Consider the following 17,375-nt stretch of genomic DNA (forward strand, 5'->3'; position numbering starts at 1 on the left):
CTATAATGCTTTTCTTTATAGGTGGCCTTGATATTTATATTAGTTTAAGGAGTTTGTTACTCTTGAGGTCCTCTCAGATTTGTTGTTTCAATGTTGCAAATTCATTAATTAGGGCTGTATAGTGAGAATGACTCTCACACAGTTTTCCAAAACCTATCTTCCATTCCAAAGAAATATATTATCTTATAATACAATTTCAAAATTTCAAACATTGTCAACAAATGTAAAAGCTTGTTTAATTAGATAAACTGTATTTGTATATAGAAGTAATGTAAGTAAGACTATACACAAATATTGTACATTAATTTACAATAGTCTCCATACATACGTCTTTTCGATTATCATTAATTATAGTCAACGTGCAAGTGTAATTGTTCGGAGGCCACAAGATGCCCAAAGATTACAATTTTTGTTTCGTATATAATCCACTTTCTAGAAAAGACAAATTTATCCAATGTTCCGTTTTATGTACCGTCGATCCTAGACTTAAATATGTGTACGGAATACTCTCGAGATGTTCATCGCACCACCATTTCTTAACATTTTTGTAAGACAATAGAAAACCATTTCATTAGTACAACTCTCTTGAAATATGTTCTCAGCTGTCCTTGGGCACAAAAAAGGACAGACGCTAGTCTTGGTACAAGACGTTGTCGTTCATTTATCACTGCCTACATCACCCTCTATATCGGAAGCATAGTTGCGACGTTGTAGAGTGTACGTACGTGTTCATGTACTAAGCCCTGCTCAACAAACGACTTGCACCAAGACTAAACAGACGCCTGATTTGTATTGCTGATGACCCACCTCTGTGTGTAATGGGAAAACGTGTATTCCATCTTAATAAACAAGACTGCCGTGCATACAAAGAATATAAAGAATTTTCTTGTACTTTTCTCTTTCTTGTTTTTCTTCCGCCCTTAAATTACGCGTGGAGTGATGAGAAACATAGATTAATATTGAATAGGCTCTATTGTGTGCATGCCTAATACTTCAAGGAGGCAACGAAAGTCAATTGCATTGGTGCCCCTTGCATATTCTAAACAAAAATAGACTTCCCCATACAAGTGCCCTTTACCAAGAAGAATTTCATATTCACGGGCCCGTCACGTTATTCGCCTCCAAGCCAAAACATTTGTGTAATTGTCCAAACGTCCGAGCATCAATCTTGAACAATTTCCTTACACCTCTAAGCAAATAAGACCAATTTTTTAGTGCCCAATGTCTTGTAAAATACATCAGGTTTGAAGTCAACAGCCCCCAGGTCACAACTGAGCCAAACTTTTAACACTGAAACCCTTTTTGTGGGCTCTCAAATCTGTCTAATATAGAATATTTTGAGGGCCTATGCAGAATTTTAATGAGTTCGCCGCTGTTTTCTCCTTATTTGGTGGGGTGCAGCCTTTACCATAAAAAGTAGCTTCATGTTTTTTTTTACTACCAGTACATTCCAACTTTTAGACAAAAGCAGGGTGGTTCTCCAGTCTTTGCAAAAAAAAATCACAACAAGAGTTACTGACCAAATCATGTAAACATGCTGCAATTATTAAATAGAAAACAAAATGGACAATAAAACCATTGAATATTATCGGAAAGAAAATGTTTTTTATTAAAATCCAGACATAAAACCGGTGGTCCATAAGGCACTGATACAAAAAGAAAGCAACTTCCATTTTCATGTTGTGTAAACAATGCCATGAATGATAGCATATTTACATTAATGATGCAGAGAAAAGGAAAAATATATTTATGATAAAAAGGGAAAACAAAATAATCACCAACCAACAACCCTGTATCTTCTGTTCGCATTATTGTAAAAAATAAAATTATTTTTTTAAACAAAACTTCGTCCAAAATGCATGATTAACTAAAAGATACAAAAACAAAAGTTTAATTTTGTTGTATAAGGTGACTTTTGCGTAATTTTCCTTGTAATTTTTTTCCCAGTTGAATTTTAACGATACAATGAGAGTATGTTTGAATCACACTGCTTAATTTTTATTGCCCAAGATAAAAAATTAAAAGTCTTTTGGATAAAAATACGTTTGGGATGGAATGAAATTTAAACATCATAAGAAAGTTTCGCAATTTTTGTATGACATTATCAAGATTTAAATTATGTTGTTTTTATCATACACTGTACAAGAATACTGCAATAAGAAAACTGTGGAGATCACCAAGCTGAATGACGTGTCAAGATGAATCCAAGTTGGCAATATCTAACTCGACATCGTCATCTTCAGAAACTCTGTAGAGAAAGACAGAAGAGATAGAAAAAGGTTTTGTTTTATTTAAAGACGTCGAAAGAAAATGAAGGTAGCTATGGGTCTTTAGTGTATCATGGCAGTAAGGCATTTCTTTCCTAAAGTCCCTAAAGGCAAACTATACCTTTGGTTTTTGGAACCGTTTGATTGTTTTAATCCTTTATAAATGTAGATATATACAATAAAACTATAACGTGTAAACATTTCAAATCAAATGGTGGTCGCGTTTTAGAGATACCGCCGAAAGTCGTGAGTGAATTATGTCGCCGCAGGAAGAATAATCCCAGGAATACACAATCTGAGAAGTCTCAAATTCAAATTTTTGGGCATAAAAAACCGATGTCCTTTCTTTATACACAAGACACAACAACATTATTTCCAAGTGAAATGTTTCTCAACATGCCGTTATGCTCCCCCTAAGCTGCTATGGCTTCAACGAAAAAGTTATTGCTATTACCAAACGTCTAACTTCCCTTTAAATGTTTCAAGTTGAATGTTGCTTAACAAAATAAACACATGTCTTACTCATATAGACATTCAATGCAGAACACAAATTAGAGTCTGTTCAAACAAACAAAAGGTAACAATTTCAAAAACAAAAACCGAGACATTCGGTTTTTGTAACAACAAAAACAGATTGTAAACAAACCTGCACAAAATCCAGTGTTTTATAATTATACAATCATCTGGTTCAGGTTGTCAATGTTCTACTTTTTAATTACCTGACGAAACCATTGCCGTCTTTGTCGAACATTTTGAAGGTTTCAACTATATCCGCTTCGTTGTCGGTGTCTCTCATCTTTCTTGCCATCATTGTCAAGAACTCAGGGAAATCAAGCGTTCCATTTCCTCAAAGAAGAGAATGCATATATTATTATTATTATTAATTTTACCAAAACAAGCAAACACAATTACAAAGGAGCAAATAAAAGATGAATCAAGAAGTAAACAAGAAAACAAACGTTTATGGAAGAGTGTACTCTTGGGCTTTCCTTGTTTCCAAAAAAGGTATTGTTAATATCTTGGTTTTTTTTTCACTTATCTTGTATGTTTATTTTTTCGGCTCTTAATATTCTTGCACACTGCAGAGAGAAAAATGTCCAAGTGACAAAAGAATAATTGAAATGGATGAAGTATTATTCCTTTAATTGTCTCGAGTTTTACAAACACCTCTCCTGTACGGCTTTCTCATGAGTTACTAAAATATTTTTTTCCAGGAAATCTGTATTTTGAGAAAGACACTTTGATCTTTAATATTGAGGGAGCGTAAAATGTGATTTGCCTTACCGTCAGCATCGACCTCATTGATCATGTCCTGCAGCTCAGCCTCGGTGGGATTCTGACCCAGTGATCTCATGACTGTTCCAAGCTCATTTGTGGTGATGGTGCCGTCGCCATCCTTGTCGAATAAGGAGAACGCCTCCTTGAATTCTATAAAGACACAGTGAAGAAGAATTGAACCAAATTGAGCCCAAGTTGTTCTTCCATTGTTATGTTTTTAAAATCAATAGCAAGGGATTAGAGTTGGTTTCTATAGCGCTAACTGAACTAAGCTAATCCGAAGATGGTTGCATCAATGGCAAGACAGTGTGTGAGACAGTCAGACTGCAGAATTCTTCACGGTAAAACCAGAGGTCCCCTGGTGTGATTAATGTTTTGTAATCTAGCAACTACTGTACCACTTGTTAAGTCATGAAAGACACTTCAAACACATAAAAAAAAGACTGCTGGAAAGTGAACTAACAAAACAACATTATGTATAGACAATGGAAGGAAAGATGTAGATCTCTGATACCACCATGTACTTGTCTCGTGTATTTCAAAAGTTCTCATATGTGGAAAGGTTTTAGTGCTACATGTAATCTGTTTTGAAAATCTTTCATATTGTAAGAAAAGAATGTTCTACACACATGTACAACTTGTGACAGGGGGAAATGGTCATCTACCATGTCCAGGGGACTATGGAAATGGCTTATTATCGCCATCCCATTCCCCCATCAAGGACACACACACATACACTAACTCAACAAGATTCTATACAATGTTTACGATAGCAACTATCCACACAGTACCGTACTCCTATTTTTTTAACCTCAAGCTCTCGAAGACATGCTCTCTAAGCTAAAAAATCTGACCTACCCTAAACAAACGACAACAGCTAACAAAATGTGTAATCATAAAGGTAAATTTGAATCGAAAACATGACTTACCATTTTGAAATTACGAGGTGTTTAGGTGTTGTATGATTCAACAGGTTGCTGGGTTGAACGAGCATCTAGCGAACAGACCCCCCTCGATGCGTGTCAACGGCCTCTCCAACGGGGAAAAAATGTGCACTGCAATCTGGTATCAAGGTAGGGCTGCTAGACAACTTTTTGACGTTACATAAAAAGTAGCTTCATGTTTATTTTACTACCAGCACATTCCAACTATTGAGACAAAAGCAGGGGTCTAGTCTTTGCAAAAAAATCACATCAAGAGTTACATGTACACATGCTGGATTTGCATAGAAACAAAATGGACAATAAAACCATTGAATATTATCGGAAAGAAAATGTTTTTTATTAAAATCCAGACATAAAACCGGTGGTTCATAAGGCACTGATGCAAAAAGAAAACAACTTCCATTTTCATGTTATGTAAACAATGCCATGAATGATAGCATATTTACATTAATGCTGCAGAGAAAAGGAAAACTATATTTATGATAAAAAGGGAAAACAAAAAAATCACCAACCAACAACCCTGCATCGTCTGATGTTCGCATTATTGTAAAAATAAACTTATTTTTTTAACCAAAACTTCGTCCAAGATGCATGATTAACTAACAGATACAAAAACGGATTTATTTTTTGTTTTACAACGTGGCTTTTGCGTACTTGTCCTTGTTCTTATTTTCCAAGTTGAATTATAACGACAAAATGTAAACATGTTCGGATCACAGATTTTAACACTATCTACAAAACTGTCAAATTTGAATGGCAAACTCCGAAAGAATCTTGTACAAACAAACAATCCATAATTATTAGCTAAATTCCTACTCAGTTCACACATGCGTTGCCTTTATGCTGTTAAGTTCATATAAATTTGGTCTGTTTTAAATAAAGGTTCTTAGTAAAAGTGAAATCAGCGAAAACAATGTGTAGTTTTGACTGGTTCAACTTTGTATTAAGAACCCTCCAGTTTTGTTTACTGCTCATTTTTATTGCCCAAGAAAAAAAATTAAAAGTCTTTTAGATAGAACTACGTTTGGGATGGAATGAAATTTAAACATCATAAGAAAGTTTCGCATTTTTTGTATAACATTATCAAGATTTAAATTATGTTTTTTTGATCATACACTGTACAAGAATGTTGCAATAAGAAAACTGTGGATCTCCACCAAGCTGAATGACGTGTCAAGATGAATCCAAGTTGGCAATATCTACTTCGACGTCATCATCTTCACAAACTCTGTAGAGAAAGACAGAAGAGATAGAAAAAGGTTTTGATTCATTTAAAGTCGTCGAAAGAAAATGAAGGTAGCTATGGGTCTTTAGTGTATCATGGCAGTAAGGCATTTCTTTCCTAAAGTCCCTAAAGGCAAACTATACCTTTGGTTTTTGGAACCGTTTGATTGTTTTAATAAGGGAATCACTGTGGTGAAGAGCTTTTCAACTAGTGGTTTAATCCGTCAATCCCAACGAGGCCTGGTTCTGTATAATTTTACCGAGACGAAATCGAGGTAAATTATCAAGAACCAGGCCTCGGCGGGTTTAAACCACTAGTTGAAACCCGATTCCACCCGTTTTGATTCCCATTCATAAATACCTTTTCGGTCAAAAAACATCAACACTTTTGGTCAAAAACCTATACCGAAAGCTGCTCGAGGCTTCTAACCAAAAAGTTGTTGTTGGCAATAATTTTAAGTGCTAATACCAAAGGTATATAACTTCCCTTTTAAATGTTTGAAGTTGAATGTTGCTGAACAATTATTATCTGCAGAGGTTTGTTATAAAGGACCTAGAATGTCTCTCATTGAAGTAGCTTTTAAAACAACAGATGTGTAACAAACTCGGGTTTTCGTCAGTGTGCTTTAAAACCTCTGTAGAGAAATGTCCATTTTGAATAAGGCTCGAAATGGAAAGTGGAATGACTTGGTTTTGTTTTGTCATGAAAAGTTTACCTTCGTAATTGACTTGTCCGTCTCCATCAATGTCTGCCTCTCTGATCATCTCATCAACCTCTTCATCTGTAAGCTTCTCACCAAGATTGGTCATCACGTGGCGAAGCTCGGCAGCACTGAGGAAAAATTCAAACAAATAAACACATGTCTTACTCTATGATTGAATATAGACATTCAATGCAGAACACAGATTAGAGCCTGTTCGAAATCACAACAAACAAAAGGTAACAATTTCAAAAACAAAAACCGACACATTCTTTCTTTTTTAACGACAAAAACAGATTGTAAACAAGCCTGCACAAAATCCAGTGTTTTATATGAATACAACATGATTTATTTTGGTTGTCAATGTTCTCCTTTTTAATTACCTGATGAAACCGTTGCCGTCTTTGTCAAAAACTCTGAAGGCTTCTTTGATTTCCTCTTCGCTGTCGGTGTCTTTCATCTTTCTTGCCATCATTGTCAAGAACTCAGGGAAGTCAATCGTTCCATTTCCTAAATGAAGAGAAAGCAGATTTCATTATTATTATTTATTTTTTACCAAATCAATCAAACACAATTACAAAGGAGCAAATAAAAGATGAATCAAGAAGTGAACAAGAAAACAAACGTTTATGGTACTCTTGGGCTTTCCTTGTTTCCAAAAAAGGTATTGTTAATATCTTTATAATATTTTTTTCACTTATCTTGTTTGTTTATTTTTTTTTTTGGCTCTTAATATTCTTGCACACTGCAGATAGAAAAATGTCATGTTGTTGTACATCAATGTGAACAAAAGAATAATTAAAATGGATGAAGTATTATTCCTTTAATTGTTGGAGTTTTACAAACACCTCTCCTGTACGGCTTTCTCATGAGTTACTAAAATACATTTTCCAGGAAATCTGTATTTTGAGATAGACTCAATGATCTTTGATCTTGAGGGAGTGTGCAAAATTTGATTGCCATACCGTCAGCATCGACCTCATTGATCATGTCCTGCAGCTCAGCCTCGGTGGGATTCTGGCCCAGTGATCTCATGACTGTTCCAAGCTCCTTGGTGGTGATGGTGCCGTCGCCATCCTTGTCGAATAAGGAGAACGCCTCCTTGAATTCTGTAAAGACACAGTGAAGAAGAATCGAACCAAATTGATCCCAAGTTGTTCTTCCATTGTTATGTTTTTAAAATCAATAGCAAAGGATTAGAGTTGGTTTCTATAGTGCTAACTGAACTAAGCTAATCCGAAGATGGTTGCATCAATGGCAAGACAGTGTGTGAGACAGTCAGACTGCAGAAAGCTTCACGGTTAAACCAAAGGTCCCCTGGTGTGATAAATGTTTTGTAATATAGCAACTTCTGTACCACTTTTTCAAGGCAGTGGACACTATTGGTAATTACTCGAAATAATTATTAGCATAAAACCTTTCTTGGTAACAAGTAATGGGGAGAGGTTGATAGTATAAAACATTGTGAAAGCACACAACTTCATGTGACCAGGGTGTTTTTTTCTTTCATTATTATCTCACAACTTCGACAACCAATTGAACCCAAATTTTCACAGGTTTGTTATTTTATGCATATGTTGAGATACACTAGCTGTGAAGGCTAGTCTTTGACAATTGCCATTAGTGTTCAGTGTCTTTTAGTCACGAAAGACACTTGTAACACACAAAAAAGACTGTTTGAAAGTGAGTTAACAAAACAACATGTATGCACAATGGAAGAAAAGCATGTTGATCTCCGATAACAACATGTACTGTCTCATGTATTTCAAAAATTCTCATATGTGGAAAGGTTTTAGTGCTACATAATAACCGTTTTGAAAAGCTTTCTTTGTAAGAAAAAAATGTTGGAAATTGAACCAACAGAATAAGTACACAGTGGAGGAAAAGCTGTTGGTCTCTGGTAAAAACAAGATCACATGATTGTGTGCCAATTGTTATATTTCAAAAGATTTCTGAAGTAGAAAGGCTTTAGTGCTACCTGAATCTTTCGAAAAGGTTTTATTGTAAAAAATATTGAAATGTAAAGACAGGGGGAAATTGTCATCTACCCACCAGCGTTGTACAGTCATGTACATCAAACGCAATGAGGGGAAAGATTGGTTTACAATGGGGTTGAGGGGGGGGGGGGGTGGCAAACAACCTAATTTGAAATTGATTGAAAAGTAACTCACCAGCGATTTGTTCTTCTGTCAGTTGGTCAGTCTGTTTGAAACAAAAACAGGAAATCAAACATGAACTCACAGAACACATAGTTCATAACAATAACTCTTTTGTTCATATATTTATGTTCAATGGAACAGGATGCAAAATAAAGTGAAAGTATCTGCATAAATAGTAGCTTCCTGAGGATGCTTTCAATCAGTAGGTTCTGGAAGTTTAAGAAATTAATTGAACCCCCAAAAAACTTGTGCAATGGCAATATAACTGAATCACTTATTTCATAATTAATACCTTAATACCTTAATTATTCTTGGTGAACACCTCATGTTAATAAAGCACATATAGTTATAAAATGAATGTTGAAAAAGTTGACAAAATAAATTGTTCATTTGAACTTTTGTCATGACAAAAGGGAATTTTAAAATTAATTTATACATTACAAAATGTAAAAAACTCAAGTAGACCTAAGTGACACAATTTAGTCTGTGAAGTAAATATTAAAATATGCGGATAACTTTCCGTATGGCGCCACCACTTTCTAACTCATTTTTACAAAAAGGGATATATCAATCAGGTAAATTAGATACTATATTATTTTATTTCGAATGAAAAAGTGGTGGCGCCATACGGAAACTTTTCCAAATATGCATAATTTTATCACTAAGTAAAAACACACTATTTGATTGAGTTAAGAATGTGTTATTTAATTAAATTCCAGTGTGACTGACCATGAATGGTGTCAGAGAGAAGTAATATCGACTGTTTAATGAAACACACTTAATAATGATGTGTTTTTCGCTCTTAGCAATCTTAATGACACACAATCAGTAAGGGCAACTCATATCATCTGCTCATAACTAAGGTCATTGGTGCAACTTGGATGGGTTTCATAAAATTCCTTTTTCATCTCCTGTCCAAATTAGTTTTATCAATCAAGAGTAGTCTATAAATCATGTATGGCAAAAAGAAACATTCCTTTTCCGAGTACAACATTCATTTGTTGGTTCTATTTATCTTTTTCAAAGTTGTACACAATTTTCATATAAATCTAGATCATTACAAATACGAAATTGTCCTTAATGACATTACAGTGATTAGCAGACGATGATTATACAAAATGCAGCACTCTAATTTGTATTGCTACTGAGGAGTAGAATCATCTAGGTACTTCTATTATTATTATTTAGTTTTCTACTTTATAGTACTAGAAGTCAAAAGCATAAATAATTCGTATTTACATGGACGACTGAACTCATTCAAGGCAGCTGTTGTGACCAGACATTAATCCTGAGGCAAGCCCCTACAACAATACAACATTCAACAACCTAGTTCAAAAAGGAGGAGACACTGTTTTGGTTTCATCATGGAGCACAATGCTGCACTGGGGGCCTCCATTTTGTTCGAGTCACACCATTTCTTGTACACACGAAGGGTTTCACGCCTTTAGGTCGAAAAGCTACCACATAAAATCATGAACTTATGACCGAGTGACTCGCTAACTATGGTTTTAACTTGCGGCCATGCTATAACTATCATTAATTTATCAGTTCAAATCATGCATCTGATGCATATCATATAACTACATTACTCAATTTCAGTTTCATGTAAGAACAACCATTTCTACCTCCATGGAACAACCATGGACCATAGAGTAAGGACCAACCAAGTCCAGGGGACTCCGAAAACGGCTTATTATCGCCATATAATTCCCGCCCGCACGCCATGCCGCCAAATTCCCCCATCAAGGACACACACACATACACTAACTCAACAAGATTCTATACAATGTTTACGATAGCAACTATCCACACAAAAACCGTACTCCTATTTTTAAACCTCGAGCTCTCAAAGATATGCTCTCTAAGCTATAAACTACCCTAAACAAACGACAACAGCTTACAAATGTGTAATCATAAAGGTAAATTTGAATCGAAAACATGACTTACCATTTTGAAATTATGAGGTGTTTAGGGCGTTGTATGATTCAACAGGTTGCTGGGCTGAATCTCTCGCGAATAACAGACCCCTCGATGCGTGTCAACGGCCTCTCCAACGAGAAAAAAATGCGCACTGCGCATTTTAAGATTTACCCCTATCTGTCTGGCACTGCACCGTCTGCTGCGTCGCCAACTCAAGGACGAAGTAGAGGCACCAGACTCAATTAACATCAATATTCATGACTTGGTAATAATCAGCGATGGTATTTACAGAGCCATTATTCACGTGTACTTTGCACTGTCGTTATTGAACGGCCTTTAACTGGTCTATAGTGAACTGCGAAGCATGCATAGGCGCAATGGATCTATAATTTAGAGATGAACTGAACTTTTGCATTCTTCATGAGTTCCTTAGTACTTGCATAGTTTTAAATCATCATTGCAATGAATATACCAGATGATCCTACAAGACCTAATTACAAATAATTGATTCTGAAACTTTAGAATGCAAGCGCTCACACACATTGATTAATTTCCCACATCTGAAAGTTTCAGCACTCCTTCTAAACATCATAAGTGTTTGCTATTCACCCATTTCCTTATTTTAATGGTTGTACGAAAGTTAACTACGGCCAAAAAAAGGTAATTATGTGCCCTGACGTTTCTGTTTTTGCACAAATAATATAAATGCTCCAGCTGTGACACCAGAATCGGAGGTAAACCGAGGTAGACAGAAAACACACAAATTAAGACTGCCAAAAACTCGAATTTACCTATTTTTATTCAAAATGCAGGCACAGATACCTCACTCTATGAAGGCACTTTACAGAACTGGTAAAAAAAAAATGTTTGTGAAACGCTACAAAAAGCAGAGTACAGACGGCGAAAGCTTGGGCCTCTTGAAAAAAAAATGATAAAAATGCTACTACTGATATAAATATCCCCTCTGCTTGTTGTGTTTTTTATCAGGCCATCTGATATGATATAAGTAATTTGTTGAAAACTTACAAAAAAATAAATCAAAAAAATAATGAGTTCAGATCTTGCCCAAAAATTAAAACAAAATAAGTTATTGAAAGCACTATTACTTTATCAACGAATTACGTTCAGCTGAATATAAATGAAAATACCAAAAATATATATATAAACATTCCTTAAAACTGACGTCATCCTTGCACCATTAATTAGTAAGTCCATTTTGTTACCAGACCACGAAGCCAGTTTAGTTGACTGCATTGATATAAAACAATGTATTTTTGTAACTGCTAAACCTGAACCAAATCGACACCTCAAATTTTGTGTCGAACACACGCCCAATAACTCTGATGAGTGCATACAAGCCAATCAGAAACAGTTGTAAATGCAAAGGTTGTTTCCTCGCTTAATGTTTCCCTTTTTCTTAAAAAAATAAGAGAAGAATACTTGTTCAATACAAACGCTCAATATGTGGCATTTGATCTAGAGAAAAACAATCTAAGAAAACACACCATCTTTCTTCTACGGCAAATGATTGTTACGTCACGCTCTTATTTTTATGGCTACCTATGATGCGCAATTCTGGAGAAGATGTCTAAAAAAAACACAAACACTCTATTGTTTTGTTGTTTACTGGTCAATGGATAACTTTGCGTAGGCTATGTTTCTAGTTTCAAATCGAGTGTAACCCAATCTAATTGCATTAATGTACACATAATAACTAAACCAGTCGCATTGCTTGAAAAAAACAAAAATTTGGCTTCAGTCAAAACGAAGGTCTTCATGGTCCAGATGCTGGCGGTAGGACGTGGTGACGTGTTCTGTGATGAAAAACTACTTGGATGTCATCATCTTCACGAATTCTGATTGAAACAAAAACAAAACAAATAACCGGGTTACAAAGCATAGATTAAAATGTGCTGGTGGCAAGTGTTTGGACTTAATAAAGAAAACAGTCTTTCATTTAATGATCCTTGAGTGATTAGGCAATTGCCACAAAGAATTAAAAGGACAACCAGCCAACACAAAATGTCGCACCATGGATATTTTGTTTTTCATTTCATGTTCTCTCTACCTCCAATCCTGCAGCGCATAGGGACATACGTCCCTTTCACACGAGATCAGTTTAGCAAAGGCCCCTTGCTAAATTGTAGCATGGTTGTAAAATTTTACTAAATGTACCTCGTGTGAAAGACAATACTTTTTGTAGTGTCCATCCAAGGTCCTTGTACAATTTTGCCCAACATTTATTTTGTTTTGATAAGTTCATCCATTTTTAAAATTCATTGAAATTCAGTATCAAAATATTTGTTCACCTTCGTAATTGACTTGTCCGTCTCCATCAATGTCTGCCTCTCTGATCATCTCATCAACCTCCTCATCTGTAAGCTTCTCACCAAGATTGGTCATCACGTGGCGAAGCTCGGCAGCACTGTAACCAAATCAAATAATTATTATAATCATACATTTGTTTTGCCAAAAAAGTAAAACTTATGGATAGAAACTCAGCTTGAAGTGCAACATGTTACGAAACCGATAGCAATCGCACTGGCTAACTTCAGCACATTGCTGCAAGGGGTGTTTGGTAATCGTTCAATATTAATAGAAAAAAAAACTATTGGTCAGCAGCCTACAGTAGTTTTTGATAGTGTCAAGCAATTTGAGAAACCCTTCCATTCGAAATAAAATGGTTATGGTTCTTCCTGCAAGGACAGATAACCGCTCCGAATTTCAAATCTCAAAAAGCGCGAAACGAAATTTTCACAGTTTTTTTTTTTATTCCATCTAAATAAAATTGAAACATTTGAACCGTTCAAAAAACCTAAATATAACATATTATGTGTGCCTTTAAGCAACGCAGGGATCAACTTTTTGCCCATGTATTCAGAATTAATGGCGCAATTACTTTAAGGATCATGGGTTCTAGAACTGAAAGCACATCGAAAGGGCTTAAGTTTACAAGTATTCATGGAGAAAAGATCATAAAACAAAGCCAAAAAAGGGTTAACGTAAAACTGTTCGTGGTTTGCGTTTATTTGCACAACAAAGAGCAAGTTCGGGTGGCGACCATTTGTCAACCACTGGTCAATGTTCCATGGTTACCTATGCATTGAATACATCCTGAGTACCATGCAATAGTGCCTCACTCGAACTTGCTCAAAGATTCTGATTTTGTCTGGTGCAAATTTCTTTGTTTGCTTTCTCACGACCAACGGATCAATCCGATCTCTATCAAGATAAGCTTTCCCGCCGAACCATAAGTCAACACTCGGTGTTTGCTTTACAATGCACTGTTTGCTGTGTAATAATCTACCATGTGCTTTATGGGCACATTTCAAAGTATTACCGATTACAAAATTATATATTCAGTGCTGCTAGCTTAAACTTTGACAGTGCATAGATTAAAAAAACAAAGCCCATTAATCCCATTACAAAATATAATGAATCAATTAAATAGCTGAAAATCTCCCCTCCCGGAATTCTGCGGATATTTTCTGATAATCAGATTTATTATAATCGCTCATGGAATTTGTATACTGAAAACAATCAGATGTAACCTCCAATGGATTATGAAATTCGTTTTTTTCGAATCCAGAAATAATGTAACTGTTACTTCATTTTATAGTTAGTTAGAATTTGATGAAAGTTTGAAGTGTCTCCCTTTTACGGATGACTGGAAATTAAGTGCTCATAGAAATCGCCATATGACCATGTTTACTTGTGGTGGTGTCAAACATGTTGCAGTTGTGTATGTGAAATTAACCTCAAGAAGCTTGTTTACCTGATGAAACCGTTGCCGTCTTTGTCGAAGACTCTAAAGGCTTCCCTGATTTCTTCTTCTGAGTCTGTCTCCTTCATCTTGCGAGCCATCATCGTCAAGAACTCTGGGAAATCAATCGTGCCGTTACCTGAAGAGAAAAATGAGAAGAGAAAGACCATGAAGGGAGTCGTTTGGGTGACGAAATTAGGCAACATTTTGAGGTTCAACAAACAAGCAACTATAAAGGAGAGATTTGCGGTAGCACCATGTAAATATATTACTTCTTTTGAGTAGTGTTGGTTATGAAAAGAACTTCCAAAAGAAATGTGTTGTCTTTGGTTTCTGCAGAGTTGACGATTGAACTAAATTACAGCAATGAAAATATTGTATACAAAAGTGTTTGGGTTTGTGTTATTCTTTGCGTATCTTACCGTCAGCATCGACCTCATTGATCATGTCCTGCAGCTCAGCCTCGGTGGGATTCTGACCCAGTGATCTCATGACTGTTCCAAGCTCCTTGGTGGTGATGGTGCCGTCGCCATCCTTGTCGAATAAGGAGAATGCCTCCTTGAATTCTATAAATTAATAAAAGAAATCATACAAATAAATGTAATGGGTGAAAATATAAATATTTGTTCACCTTGAACAGATAATCATGTGGGGTAAATTTAATGTATCCGGTTCCTCGTTGCTAACATGAAAATCTTGTTAGCAAACAATTTTAAAACTCTATGAACAACCCAGAGACACTGCCAAACCATGCGATCTGGGCCCATTTTCATAGAGCTGCTTAAGCACAAAAACTACGTAAGCACAACAAAAATATGCTTACCAGAAAAAGCTTACCAGTTAAAACACCATTTCACATCTGTGACTGGTATTTTGTTGTTTATTGCTCAACAAAACTGCTTAAGCAATATTTTCTGCTTATTTTAAACAGCTTTATGAAAATGAGCTCAGCACTGGCACAAATTAATCAAGATAAAATTAAATTATTTTAACAATAATCTATGTCGTGTTACTAGTAAAACAAGAACATCGAAAAGGAGTCTTACCAGCGATTTGTTCTTCTGTGAGTTGATCAGCCTGATGGTAACAAGAAAATAAACATATCTACAGTTAGTCATCTGTTTTATACCACCACCTCACTGTGTTTGGAACCATTTGATTATAAATGAAGTTGAATACAATAAAGTTTACATGTGAACATCTCTTTTCAAAAACTCTGACACGCAGGAACAATAATCCCTATATGAATACGCAATCTGAGAATTGAGGGGTGGGGGGGGGGGGGAGGTGATGATTTTTCCCCGGAATCGTAGTACAGTATTTCTAGGTAAAATGTACAAAATGCATTGCGCTCTCCAAACACTTTATACTATATTTTGTTATATACTAACTTCAAGGGTCATCGTGGTTGACGGAATGACATAAAAACCTGGGTCTAATTTCATTGAGTTGCTTTAGCAAACCAGCTTCCTAAGCTTCCACAATTTTCTTTTACACTGAACAGAATATGGTTACCAGCCAAAATGCCCACGTATCATGTACAATCTGTTATTGGTATCCTGCTAATTTTTCAGCAGAAACTCAATCAGCAATACTCTCTGATAAAGCAGCTCTATGAAACAGGGCCCTACTCTTGACTTTAATAATCACCCATACATAACATTATCTATAGGCAGGAAACAATCTGAGATAAAGCTGAAAGCATTTTGTTAAAGTAAAGGGTAATCGAAAGACAATTATCTGAAGATTAAAGTTTATATATGATACAATATGGCCGTTTAGTGGCTGCTATGACGATTTAGCAATAAACCCTTCAATATTTGTGACATGGGACACTCTCAATCAATTATTATTGATCCAATTGATACTGATAAACTAATATTGATATAATTATTGCAATCCATGCAAAATAATAAAAATTGAGGATTTGTATGAGAATGAAGATTGGTCTTTGTTTGAAACGGAAACAAGGAAGTAAACCTTAGAAAATCGGAAATCACACAATGCCCTCTGCCCTTCTTTTGCCGCTGCAACCTGATGAAACTATGCAAACCATGATAGTGACAATGAATATCACGTGTTTTTTGCTCAGGGTTGGTGTATTCAATTTTTTTTCTATGGTTTTGACCAAGGATTTCTCCACAATTGGGCGCCTGAGCCAAAAACACATTGAGTGATAGCTTCGTATGGTATCCCAATCATAACAATATTGTTGGTGAAGCACGAGACAGCAAGGTCATGCCACGCCCATCTGTGTGTGAATGGGACCGTCAACGGGCTCCCAAGCTGGGCCAATGGACCTTAGTATATAGTGTCGAGAGGCACAAAAATAGTGGAGAAATTGTTCGAAAGAAGCCACACAGAAATAGCACTTTTAAATGGCTCGTCATTATCGGGAACCAAATACTTCGAGCCGTGTTGGCAAACGGGAAGTCCAAGACAATAAATCAATCAGTTGAAAACTCCCCAAACAAAATATGACTGTGCTCCACCATAAAGATAACGATTATATTAAATTATATATTATATTATAAGCCTACATGTTTCTAATATTCTCTCAAAAGTTTTTCATAAAGTAATTAAAAAGTAGGCCTACAAACTTTAAAGTTAACACATTTTTATCTAAACGTTCACTCACCATTTTTTGAACTTGTGAGCTTCCTCGAGTCAGATCCCAAAAATCAACAGGTCACAATCTCAAGCTTCAGGGCGAACTACCACATAACTTGTGACGCATCCTCTGACGTCACATTACTCATTGGTCCTTGTACATGCCATACCATCATGCATCAAAACGGCGCAATGCGCATTTCCTCTTCAAATAAATGTTTACTACGGTCGGTTGGGCACGATCTAGTTATCTTTTTCAGAAACATAATGGGTTGGGTATTTTTGTGCACTTGCTGACTGCGCAGTGAACAAAGGTCACTTTTGTTATGCATCAGTGCGCCGACACCCGAAGGACAGTAGGCCTACTTTAAAGGGTAATAGCATTCCAAACTAAGTTCCCTAAAGCTCACAATTCCCACTGGGGTTGGTTAAGGGGCGGGGGTAAAAAGCTTAACTTTTTCGATTCTCAGCACAACATCCCTCTCCTCTCTTCCGAGCATCAGTAATCT

At 35.9% G+C, this 17,375-nt stretch overlaps 3 protein-coding genes across 3 annotated transcripts in view; all 3 read right to left on the reverse strand.

The window, feature by feature from the left end:
• LOC139935413 (U6 snRNA phosphodiesterase 1-like) overlaps positions 1–17,375 on the reverse strand; it is a 69,208-nt gene that overhangs the window by 45,883 nt on the left and 5,950 nt on the right. The gene's annotated exons all lie outside the window — the stretch shown is intronic.
• LOC139935414 (uncharacterized) lies at positions 1,595–4,675 on the reverse strand. The gene is made up of 4 exons (XM_071929991.1): positions 4,475–4,675; positions 3,552–3,695; positions 2,987–3,113; positions 1,595–2,248 (listed from the first exon to the last, which is right to left on the reverse strand). The coding sequence occupies exons 2-4, from the start codon at positions 3,619–3,621 to the stop codon at positions 2,194–2,196; spliced, it is 252 nt and encodes an 83-aa protein (XP_071786092.1). The 5' UTR covers positions 3,622–3,695; positions 4,475–4,675; the 3' UTR covers positions 1,595–2,193.
• LOC139935415 (calmodulin-alpha) lies at positions 4,803–17,049 on the reverse strand. Its single transcript, XM_071929992.1, has 9 exons — positions 16,895–17,049; positions 15,303–15,333; positions 14,679–14,822; positions 14,269–14,395; positions 12,803–12,918; positions 7,380–7,523; positions 6,798–6,924; positions 6,430–6,545; positions 4,803–5,717 (listed from the first exon to the last, which is right to left on the reverse strand). Exons 1-9 carry the CDS (start codon positions 16,895–16,897, stop codon positions 5,689–5,691), a joined length of 837 nt encoding a protein of 278 aa, XP_071786093.1. The 5' UTR covers positions 16,898–17,049; the 3' UTR covers positions 4,803–5,688.

Source organism: Asterias amurensis, chromosome 3, assembly GCF_032118995.1.
Source record: "Asterias amurensis chromosome 3, ASM3211899v1".
Classification (NCBI taxonomy): domain Eukaryota; kingdom Metazoa; phylum Echinodermata; class Asteroidea; order Forcipulatida; family Asteriidae; genus Asterias; species Asterias amurensis.

What these genes read in the sequence shown, in the direction of transcription:
- LOC139935415 (XM_071929992.1), bottom strand. An exon ending in CGGACAAGTCAATTACGAAG is followed by an intron (nt 7,524 to 12,802) that starts GTGAACAAATAT and finishes GTGTCTTTACAG; the next exon opens with AATTCAAGGAGGCGTTCTCC. An exon ending in GACGGCAACGGTTTCATCAG is followed by an intron (nt 6,546 to 6,797) that starts GTAATTAAAAAG and finishes ATTTTTCCTCAG; the next exon opens with TGCTGCCGAGCTTCGCCACG.
- LOC139935414 (XM_071929991.1), bottom strand. Translation starts at nt 3,621, where the DNA reads ATGAGATCACTGGGTCAGAATCCCACCGAGGCTGAGCTGCAGGACATG. An exon ending in CAATGAGGTCGATGCTGACG is followed by an intron (nt 3,114 to 3,551) that starts GTAAGGCAAATC and finishes CTCTTCTTTGAG; the next exon opens with GAAATGGAACGCTTGATTTC. An exon ending in GACGGCAATGGTTTCGTCAG is followed by an intron (nt 2,249 to 2,986) that starts GTAATTAAAAAG and finishes CTTTCTCTACAG; the next exon opens with AGTTTCTGAAGATGACGATG.